The 11,923-nt window shown below is 43.9% G+C and overlaps 1 protein-coding gene across 6 annotated transcripts in view; it reads right to left on the bottom strand.

Moving 5' to 3' along the window:
* Arih2 (ariadne RBR E3 ubiquitin protein ligase 2) overlaps window positions 1-9,148 on the bottom strand; it is a 54,145-nt gene extending 44,997 nt beyond the window's left edge. The window contains exons 1-3 of one of the 6 annotated variants that reach the window (XM_034483656.2): window positions 8,982-9,148; window positions 4,739-4,802; window positions 4,005-4,354 (exon numbers count right to left, since the gene is read on the bottom strand). In XM_034483656.2, coding sequence (XP_034339547.1) covers window positions 4,005-4,256 — 252 coding nt within the window. In that variant the 5' untranslated portion in view covers window positions 4,257-4,354; window positions 4,739-4,802; window positions 8,982-9,148. Of the gene's footprint in view, window positions 1-4,004; window positions 4,355-4,738; window positions 4,803-8,981 lie in introns of those variants that run through there. The other 5 variants (XM_076917355.1, XM_034483655.2, XM_034483658.2 and 2 more) reach the window with 5 other exon arrangements.
* Window positions 9,149-11,923: the final 2,775 nt, after the last annotated feature.

An 11,923-nucleotide genomic window follows, 5' to 3' on the forward strand; every position in this document is an offset into this window, starting at 1 on the left:
TGTTTAAACTTTAGGCTTTATCGAAGCTTGTCTTTTGTTTCTGTTGTCTTTTTTTTAAAAATTGTAGCTCAACTTAATAAGTAAAGCAGATATTTAGCTTTTGTTCATAGAACGCTGTTCATGAAGCTCATTTTAAATTACATTACCAAGCAGTATCTAAATCATAGGAAACACGCATACGTCCCAAAATAGTACAGACAACAATGAGGACACTGGCCATGGTAAGAACATGGTCACCATACCCAGCACCTCTTCCTTATTCTTGCTCTCTCCTGCACTATTGTAGGATACTGTTTTGTTTCCTATTTTAAAAGACAGGGTTCTCATGCATCTCAAGCTGGCCTCCACCTAAGTAGTCACCTCCACCCCCTCAAAGTGCTGCTTGCTATCTCAGGTAATAGCAAACCCATTTCTCCTTCTTTATTATGGCTACTTCCCTCCAACCTCTTACCTTGTTCTAGAACCACTTGATTCTTAATGATTTATTAATTTGCTTCAAGACAGAAGTCTGTGTACCTTTTGTTGTCCTGAAACTTACTCTGTAGTCGAGGCTGGTGTCATGAGCCCACAGAAATCCACCCCCCACCCCTTTTTCTGTCTTCCAAGTTCTGGGATTAATAGCATAAGCCATCACAGCAATTTTTATTTTATGTGCATTGGTATTTTACCAGCATGTATGTCTGTGTGACAGTATCAGATCTCTTGGAACTGGAATTACAAATGTGATCTACCATTTATTTGGGTGTTGAGAATTGAACCTGGGTCCTTTGGAAGAGCAGCCAGTGCTCTTAGCTGCTGAGCCATCTCTTCAGCCCTGCTGGAACCACTTGAAACAGTTCCTCTACAGGTATGACAACTAAGCCTCAACCTCTGTTGCCCAGAACCAGGAAGAGAAAAGATGCTACCATGCTTGTTAGTGAACTGTAGAAGAGAAAATAAAAACGTGCCTCCAGCAGCTATGCTGTGGCTCATTCTCCTCTTTTAACCTTTGTACTCTGTTTCAGCTCTCCATTTCTTAACTCTCAATTCTGTTCCTGGCTCTTCTTGTTCTTTCTTTTCTTGGTCATGAAGGCAGAACAATTCCTTTCCTGGCAATTTAGGAAGATGCACAGCAAAGACTAGAAAGTCCAACTCCCACCAAAAGCATCAGCCACTGCTCAACAATCCAGAAAACCCGCAAGTATTCAAGAAATTATCCAGTATCTACTGTGAATGCAATATTCTGACCACAAGGATGGCCAGGATCTGGTAATCAAAAGTTTAAGAGATAATGCCAAAATTCACAAAAGGATTAAACATAAAGCTGTCAGAAGGCTGAAGTACATCATCCAAAAGAAACACACACACACACACACACACACACACACACAGCCACACAGCCAGAGAGAGAAAGAGAGAAAGAGAGAGAGAGAGAGAGAGAGAGACCCACTTCCCCCCCCCCCAAAAAAAAACCCAGGCATGCTTCTTTTGAGTTCAAGGCCACCCTAGTCTACATATCAAATTCCACAGAGACCCTATTTCAAAACAAAAACAAAAACAAAACTATAAAAGGAAAAAAAGAGAAAGAAAAGAGGGAGGGGAAGATGTAGGCTGGAGAGTTGCTTGGGAGGGGGGGTGGTTAAAAGCTTTTAGTGGTCTTGCAGACAGGATCCAAGTTCAGTTCCCAGGACCCATATTGGACAGCTATCAACCACCTATAACTCCAGCTCCAACACCTCTGGCCTCAGCCACCTGCAGTCACATGAACATATTCCCACAAACACACACACATACACAACTTTAAAAAAATGATAAGTCATCTTTAAAAAATAACCCAGGTGGTGGTGGCACATGCCTTTAGTTTAGCCCTTGGGAGACAAAGGCAGGATGTCTGTGAGTTTGAGGCTAGACTGGTTTATAGAGCAAGTTCCAGGACATGCAGGGCTACACAGAAAGTGCCTTGAAAAATACAAAAGAAAAAGGTAAACTTGTAAGTCCTTTTCAAACTCTCAAGTTCTCAAACTGTGCCAGCTTTTCTGGCCCTTGTCCCTCCTAAGGCTAGTAAGTGGCTCAAACATCAATCCTTTCGATGTTTTGATTTTAACTTTTTGTTTGTTTGTTTTTCGAGACAGGGTTTCTCTGTGTAGCCCTGGCTGTCCTGGAACTCACTCTGTAGATCAACCAGGCTGGCCTCAAACTCAGAAATCTGCCTGCCTCTGCCTCCCAAGTGCTGGGACTGAAGGCGTACACCACCACTGCCTGGCTGTTTTTAACATTTTATAACACACACACACACACACACACACACTTAAACTATAACACAAATGTTTGTTATATATAACTTACCATTTTGCTATTTTTCTTATGAAAGTGACACATGGTCAGCCCCCTGTAAAGCCTTGAGGTATTACCCTTTTCTCTTCTCAGGGCCCTTTATTATCCTGGATTGTTGCTTGTGCTTTTTACTGAGTGACTCTCCTTGAGAGCCCTAAGGCACTGGTTGAGACTTGTGGTCAAATAATACAGGCATGTGAGGTTTGAGACAGGGTCTAACTCTGTAACCTTGGCTGGCCTTGAACTCAGAGATCCGACTGCTTCGGTTGTATATACCACCACACCCAGCTTTGTGGGACTTTTGAGGAGAACCAGGAAAATGTTGGTCAGAACTGTATGTATCCCATGCTGGCTTCAAACAAATTATGTAGTTTGGAGTGATACTGAACTGATTCTGCCTCTACCTCCCAGGTGCTGATGCTGGATACCAGACATTATATACAACAATCCTTTCTAGAAACTCATACATGATATACATTGGTATTTCCATTTAAATAACTATAAGAAAATTTGGTTGGCATGTATAGCATCAGTCAGGTTTTTTTTTTTTTTTTTTTTGGACAGGGTTTCTCTGTGTAGTCCTGGATGTCTTGGAACAAACTCTGTAGACCAGGCCGGCCTTGAACTCAGAAATCTGCCTGCCTCAGCCTCCCAAGTGCTGGGATTAAAGCCACCACTGCCCGGCTGCATCAGTCAGCTTTGAACTCACTGTAAACCTGGGGCCCTGAATTTACTGTGATCTTTCCACTGCTACCTCCCCGGTGCTGGGATTACAGATGTGTCATCATGCCTAGCCTATCAGTCCTTCTGACTTTCAATCTGGCATTATTTGGGGTAGAGGAGCATGTATAACACAATACACTCAGAACCAGAGGACAGTTCTCCTTCCACCTTTCTCTGCGCTCCGGAGAGTGACCTGAGGTGGTCAGGCTATGTACAAGGCCAGGGCTTCTAACCTGCTTAGCCCCACTGACCCTCAATGCAATCCAGCAAAGCCCACAAGGTAATTCATGAAGCAAAGTCAACAAAATGGTAAAGAGGATAAATGCTCTCATTTTCACATTTTGGTGAACATCTTCCATAGAAAGCTTACTGGGAAAATATCTAAGCATTTAAAAGCATTCAGGTATCCAAAAGGCAATAACCAGTCTGAGATGTAAGATTCAAAAGGATGCTGGCCTAAATGGTAAACAAAACAAAGCACCCAACAACTCTTTTGGAATAACTGAGCACAGTCACTTTTTAAAATTTTTACACTGATACCCTCAATTATAAGCTCTGAAAACTCTTTAGATAACCACCAGTACACCTTAAATCTCAGCTGGAAGGCACTGATCACAGCCAATCAGGGGATCTGGATACCTTTACCAAGGTTTTATCAAACATTTGTAGAAAAGACAGTGGTTCAGACACACATCATGTCATCAAAACTCATAGACCTCACTTCTGAAACTGAGCTATTCTGTCATATGCTTCTGATCTTAAATTTATTCTATACTTCCTTTTACCCTGGACACATTTATATTTTAAAACAAGTAAATGTAACAAAATATCCAAATGATGTAATACACACTTGGGTTTGGTTTCAAGCTACAAGACCATTCAATCAGTATGTAAGAGTGATTGATCAACAAGAGATCATCCTTCAGTTTCACCCAAGAGATTACATTTGAACTGGCAGCACTACTCACCTTTAAGACAGAGGCTAAGCTGGTCATATGCTCATGGAGGGCACCCTCCGACTCCTTATAGGTCAAGCAAGTGAACTGATACTCCTCGGGATCAAAAGCATCAGCCCCCTGCTGCTCCACATCACTGGCTACTCCCACATAGTAGTCCTCTATGTCCCCAGGGTCCTCCTCCTCCTCTTCCTCTTCCTCACAGTTTGGGTCATAGTCCTCTTCATTGCTGTCAGACCCTTGGCTGTTCATGTCCACGGACATCGTAACATCCAGCCAAGCTGCAAATCAGGAAAGCGGTTGCTTTTTTCCCTATCCCCGACTTTTATCGTTTTCTCAAATGCATTAGCGTTTTTTTGTTTCTAAGAGAAAGGAAAAAAAGTATTACTATCTCTCTATGAACAGTTAAAGTAGAAGTCATTCAACCATCAAAATAACAAAGCCCCAGCCCTGCTCCCACTATAGCCTATCTCAATTCTCTCCCCCACCCCCCAAAGACAGGGTTTCCCCGTGTAGCTCTAGCTGTCCTAGAACTCTCCTGCCTCTGCCTGAGTCCTGAAATTAAAGGCATGCCTAGATGTCTATCTCAAGTCTAGTTTCATTGAGAACCCTTCCCCTTCCCTGGAATATGCTTATCAAGGGAAATCCTTCCTCCAAGAGACAGAAACCCACAGGTAAAGGCACTTACTGCCTCTAAGCCTGAAATAATTCAAACCTAATACCAACTTTACAAAACATTAAATCACCTGTAATGCTTAAAGATCTTTCCTGCAGATATCACCCAAACTGTCTGTGTCATAGGATTTCCATCTGAAATGAAGAGAGACAATATTCATATTTTTAGAATTGATACCCTGCTTTCTCAAGTTTATTGTTTTTGTTTCTTTTAAGACAGGGTCTCACCACATAATGACTGTTTTGGAACTCTTCTACAGACCAAACTGACCTTGAACTCAGAGAACCACCTGCCCCTGCTTCTCAAGGCCTGAGATTCTCGCACTCGTCCTGCCATGCCCAGCTGTTTTGCTTCTTGCATTTATACATTTTAAGTGGGTGTGGGTACAGGCCACCATGAGTGGAAGTCAGAGAACAGAGAACAGTTGAGGTAAGGTAGTTCTCTTCAACTATTTGAGCTCCAGAGATTTAAAGAAGGTCTTCATGCTGGAGAGATGGCTCTGGGGTTAAGACTATTGGCTGCTCTTCCAGAGGTCCAGAGTTCAATTCCCAACAACCACATGGTGGCTCAAAACCATCTGTAATGGGATCGATGCCCTCTTCTGGTATGTCTGAAGACAACTACAGTGTACTCAGATAAATAAAGTAAATAAATCAAAAATAAATAACTAAATAATAAAGAAGGTCTTCAAGGTTGGCAGCAAGTGCTTTTACCTGCTGTGCTGTCCCACAGGCCATTTTTTTTTTTTGGAGATAGGATCTTGGTATGTATCCTAGGTCTATAGGTATGTGTCACTACACCCAGTTTGCAAACTAGTATTACTTATCTAGCAGTAGGACTGAATCCAGCATCTCACACAGAGCTAACTAGGTAAGCACTTTACCTCCTCAAGCCCTCTACCCCACACCCCAGACCCATACTCTAAGTAGCTCTCTCTGGCTGACCTGTAACTGTGTAGACCAAGCTGGCCTTGAACTCAGAAATCAGACTGCCACTGCCTCTGCCTTGAGTGCAGGGATTAAAAGTATGCACCACATGCCCAACCCTATTGATTAAGCAAGCCTAAAACTCACAATAAGGTATTAGTGCTTATTAGTTTCCACCTTGTTTGAGGTAGGGTTTGTTTTACCAATGCATAATACAGGTTTAGTTGGTTTAAGACCTGCCAAGAAGTCTCCTGTCTCCACCTCCCACAGCTGAGGAGGATTACTGGAATTACACACTTCAATGCCTAGGTTTACATGGTGGTACATGCCTGTAATCCTATAACTTGTGAAGTAGAAGGAGGATCAGGGTCATAAAAATGCCTCCAACTTTACAATAAAAATGCACCTAATTAGGCAACAGTAATATCCGTCTCCAACTTTACTCTGTGACCATGAACATAAGCTACTCCTGGAACATGGTTCATGAATGGAACTGTGTGAGAATTCTGAGTGCTTGTAAGAAAACTCCTAGAAAATAGATTCTTATGACCTCAGTTTCTTCACAACACGGAATTGTTCTTGGAATGCGTTCTCCTGCTCCTCCCAAGTGTAGCTTCTTAATAGTTTACTCATTATTGTTTGTTGTTATTCAATTAAATGTGTAAACTGTCCACATTTGGCTGGACCTTGTGATTTTTTCTTTTTTTTAATCCTCTTCCCTTCTCCCTCTTGCTACAGATGGCTATGAGCCACCATGTGGTTGCTAGGATTTGAACTCATGACCACCTGAAGAGCAGTTGGTGCTCTTAACCACTGAACCATCTCACCAGCCCGGACCTTGTGATTTTACACAGCTTGAACTCATGAGAACTTTACTCATGGTTTCTCTTAACCCTCAAAGTATAATTATTCAGAGTATAAATGCTGTGAATAAAGTTGGCTATTTAATGAGACTTTTGTCTTCCTCATTTATCAGGTCCCACTGATTCTAGAGTGGTAAAACATGCTACCATGCCCAGTCACCTCATATTCCAAAGGCCACCTGGTTTTTCTAGACACACGGATCCTACTAAACAGGACTTGTAAAATATTACATTACTTTCTTTTTATGTTTATTGCTCTTTTCTTTAGGATTTCTTGGGCAACCAGAGCTTAAAACTGCTTAAGAATATTTCAATTATAGATAGGAAAATACAAATTAATTAAATATCAAAGTCCAAACAAGTACCATGGAAAATTATTTCCCATATTATGGAATAACCAGACATGGTGGTGCACTAGGGAGGCAGAAGCAGGTGGATCTGAGTTTGAAGCCAGCCTGATCTACAGAGCTAGTTCCAGGACAGCCAGGGGTACAGAGAGGAAAGAAAAAAAGCGGGGGTTGGGCGGGGAATGGATTTACAATGGCCAGGTGAGGTGGTGCAAACCTACACCTTTAATCCAGAATTTGGGAAGCCAAAGACCGGTAAATTCAGTGAGTTGCATAGTGAGATCCTGTCTCAAACAGAGGCTTACAAATGAAGCTGGAATTTATAATGGCTAAGTATCCTGCCTAGGATCATACAAAGCCAACTGGCAGAGGCAGTATCAGAATTCCATTCTAAGGAGATTCTAGCCATCACTTTCAGAGCCTGATTTAAAGCTACAGAAATCTGACTAACAAAAGAGTATACCCTTTCAAATTCTGAGTTCTCCTTAGGATCTGTTCAGAATATGGCTCAGAGCTTTTTCACCAAATATTCAAGTAGATGGGAATCCAGGTTCTCTAAAAGAATTGATTCTTTCATATACTTTCTGGTGTTCTAGATTCAGATCTAAATAAAGCTTTTTTAAAATAAAAAATTTAAAAACACATTTTTGAGACAAGGTCTCACTATGAAGACCAGGCTGACTGTCCTCAAACTCACAGATCACAGGCTCCTGAATGCTGAGACTAACGGTGAGTGAAAGCATTAGGCTCTGTAAAGAGATTCCTGAAGGAGTGCTGGCCTTGCTGAGCTTGGTGGCACATTCTGGGATCCCCAATTTAGGAGTTTCGTTAGGAGGATCAAAGGTGGGAGACTAGCCTGGGCTACACAGCAAGACACTGTCTCAAAATACAAGCACACAAGAAAACTGAGTCCTGATTTTGTTCAAAGGGCCAATGTGTTATTTTCTTAATGTCAGAAAGTATTCAAGATGTTAAATATGTCTGTATCTCAGAGAGGAATGGCACAAAATTAGTACTTTTTCAAAGAGTCAAAGTCATCTTCAAAAAACCTGACACTAATTTTGAGCTGTCTTCGGAGACATGGCCACAGACAAAAGGATAAGATCTCTTACTGTGAAGGTGACAAGAACACAAAAATGTGGCTGGTCTGACAGCCGTTTAACTCCAGTTGTACCGCTTGGCCCTCAGTGGTCATTTATTAACTATTTTCGAAGAAAACTTCTTGGCTGAAAAATATGAATCAGCAACTTGTTTAAAAACTCGGCAGCGTCCCGGGCGTGGTGGTGCAAGCCTTCAACTCCAACACTCGAGAGGCAGAAATAGGGTGAGTTCGAGGTCAGCCTAGTCTACGTAGTGATTCCTTGACAGCCATGGCTATGTAGAGACAGCGTCTAAAAACAACAAACTCGACACCGCATCTGTCCTAATAATGGCACGTAACTACCAATTACATGGAGTTGAAGTCAGTTTACTTTAAAAAAGTTAAGTTTAGTTTCTCAGATATACTAACTACATGTCAACACTAAGCAGCTAAGTGTGGCCTAATGGCTACCATACTGAACAGCAAAGGTCTAGAACGTGTTCGTCGCGACATAAAGTTCTACGAGACAGAGTAACACAGAGAACTAAGGCGAGCTCGTCCGAGAACACTACCGCCTCTCTTGAGGCTAGACCAGTGGGGTCGGGCGTGACCGCACGTCTCTCCGCTGCGCCCCGGTCTTCAGGAGATCCGCGAGGACACGGAACCCACGCGCAGGGAGGACCTTTCACAGGACGGGCGTTAACAAACAGTGCAGCCGGCGCTGCAAAAGCTCCCAAACACGACATAAATCAGGAGCCTCCGAAGTGGTGCGTTTTCCTGGAGCGCCTAGAAGTGCAGGCCCAAGTGCACCGGCGCCTGCGGGCCAGAGGCTCTGGCCTCCGACCTCTCCGTGAGCTAAAGAGGCAACGAGGAAGAGAAACCGAGGAGAGACGCCGGGCGCCCACCAACGCCGGCTGTTGCCTCCGGGAGTGTCTATCGGTCGGCGGGGAACGTCGGGACCTGGGACGCCCCGGCCTCGCAGGCGGCGGCGAAGGCGGAGCCCCGACCGCGCCGGAGAGGCGCGCGCGCGGGGACCCCCCCCCCGCCCCCGGCCAGTCAAGAGTAAACAAGGCCTCGACTCACGCCGCGTACTTACCGGGAGCCGCGACCTCGCGGCCGCAGAACTCAGGCCGGCCAGACCAGGTCAAGCCAGACCAAAAGAGTCTGACTGAGGCGTAGCGGCAGCGGAGGCGGCCGGCGGACGCGGGTCAGGCCCCCGCTGCTTCCTCCGGCAGAGTCGTCCCCGCAGCTCCGGAAGTGCTCTGCGCAGCGCGTCACTTCCGGTAGGGGTCGGCCTGCGGTCGTCGGTGAGGCTAACTGGCTTCTAATATATGCGTAGTCGTAGGAATTGCTTCCTCGCGGTCTTACGTTGAGACCCACTTGGAGAAATTACTGAGCATTCGCTTTTGAAGGAATGATGTAAACTTTTGTTTCCTGCGTTACCCTGCCAACGTCTTTATTCGATATATAATTTTAGGTTTTCTTACGTTCATTTTGTGTGTGTCCCACGGCTCGTGTGTAGAGGTCAGAGGACAATTTTTGGGGGTCAGTTTTCTCCTTCCACCATGTGGGTTTCAAGGATCAAGTGTCATGCTTGGCAGTAAGCGCTTTTTACCCACTGAGCTATCTATCAGGCCCTTAACTGAGATCTTTTTAACTTTTTTTTCTGACCAGACGTCTCCTCACTTCACTGTTTATACTCTGACGTACAGCGTGAGAAGACATTCTGACAACACTGGTGTTGGGGGCCGACTTTTAGCAGAAAGCGGCTATCAGCTTTGCAGCCATCTTGAGCCATATACCCTGACATGAGATTTGGATTACAATAGCCTACAACAGCTGAACACACTCCGATAATCTTGGTTTAGATACCTTGAGATTAAAGGTGCGTGAGATTAAAGGTGTGTGAGATTGAGATTAAAGGTGTGTGACTTAAGAGTATGATTTAGAAGTATAGAGATCAGAGTTAGAGACAAGACCTAAGGGCATGACTAAAGGTGTAACTTAGCGTGGCTTAGAAGTGAGACATATAAAAGGCAGAGACAGAACAGATCAGAATCAGACTATAGAGAGAACCAGACACATCAGACATTAGGTAGAGTCTGCCCTCACCCTCGCTCTTGCTGAACCTCAACCCGCAGACCGCAGACCGCAGACCGCAGACCGGAGCGGCAGCTTGGGCTGGGATACAGTGGCCGCCCAAACGTGGGTCGGCCTGGGCCTCAACATTTTGCATGGGCTCCGATGTTTTTTGGCCGCCCCAACGTGGGGCTAGTGTGGACCCCAACACACTGGAGTAGATGAAAGGGTCACAGTTTCCGGGCAACTATAGTTTGAGATGAGCTATACTCGGAATTTCTACATGCGTTAGGAGGGAGTTACGGCCCCGTGAGCTTCTGACTTTGGTTTCTCATGACACTACCTTACTAGCCACCCACTTTTCCACTTCCACTCACCTTACATGACCGATATTGTATTTAGAAGCAACTCACTATATAGCCAAGGCTGGTTTGCTTTGCTGCTAGATTACCAGACCCAGAGATTCATACATCTTAAGTGTTTCGCTGCACAATTTCTACGCATGATATAGACTGCATTAGGATTCCAGTCCCTATCTGGTACTGGTCACCAAGCCTTGTGAACTGAAAGGATGCTCACTCGAGAAGTAGCGGCTACACCGAGATGTTATTACTGGAGTGAAACCAGAGGTGCTGTGAGGTAAATGCTTGTGCAAATCTGTAGATAACTTATTTCTACCTTTTCTCGAGTGTATATATTGGTATTCAAGACACCCAGAAAAATGAGGCAGAGAGAAAGAAAAAAAAAGACTGTATAATAGACTTATGTAATTCTTGGAAAAAATATAACATGGGAGACTTGTGAGTTGGCTGGGCCATTAAGAGCTCTTGCTGTTCTCTCTGGAAACCTGAGTTCCATTCCCACTATTGATAATGTCCTGTAACTCCAGCTCCAGGGGATCTGAAGCCCTCTTCCTGCACACATATACACATAAACAAAAAATTTTTTTAAAATTTTGAGAAAAGGTCTTACTATATATCCCTAGATAACCTGAAGCACTATATAGACCTGAAACTCACAAATTCACATGTGTGTACCCCCATGCTCTCTACTTAAAATATATAAAAATTTGGGTCATGTACCAAAATCAGGGGTAATCAAATCTTAAAAGTCTCTAATCTAGAGGAAGAATTAATAGTATTTGTGGGGTGAAGGCTGGGGAAATCACTGCAAGTTCCAAGCCAGCCTGGTCTACATAGTAAGTTCCAGGCTGCCCAACAATGCAGCCAGGGGAACGTAATCAGTAATTATCTTTAATTTTACAAAAAAAAGAAGTAAAAAGCCGGGCGGTGGTGGCGCACTCCTTTAGTCCCAGCACTTGGAGGCAGAGGCAGGCAGATTTCTGAGTTCAAGGCCAGCCTGGTCTACAGAGTGAGTTCCAGGACAGCCAGGGCCACACAGAGAAACCCTGTCTCAAAACAAACAAACAAACAAGTAAAAAAAAAACTAAACTAAACTAAAAACCAGTAGGCCAGCATGATCTATGAATCAAGTTCCAGGCCAGCCAGGGCTACACAGAGAAACCCTATCTCAAAATAAATAAATAAAATAAAATAAGCAAGCAAGAGTGAGCAAGCAGACTGAGCAATCCATGGGACCCAGCTAGTAAGCAGTGCTGCCCCTCCCCCCCCATTCAGTTCCTGCCTCTAGGTTGCTGCCTCAAGTTCTTTTCTAATTTCCTTCCACAGGGAACTATAAATTGGAAGGTGAGATAGGTTTTTTTTCCTCTCCAAAATGTCTTGAGTCATGGTCTTTATCACAGCAATAGAAAGCAAATTAGGACAAGCAATGAACTTGGGTACTAGAATTGACAAAACATATCTATGGAAATCATGATGATACTGGCAAAGGATCCAAATCATATTTTCTGTGAACTAATTTTCAGCTATCACTTTGAATTACTGTTAACTGATCCACTCCAGTGAGTACTAGAGAGGAATAGTCTGTCTATAGAAGCCT

This window comes from Arvicanthis niloticus, chromosome 21 (genome assembly GCF_011762505.2).
Source record: "Arvicanthis niloticus isolate mArvNil1 chromosome 21, mArvNil1.pat.X, whole genome shotgun sequence".
In the NCBI taxonomy this organism is placed as follows: Eukaryota; Metazoa; Chordata; class Mammalia; order Rodentia; family Muridae; genus Arvicanthis; species Arvicanthis niloticus.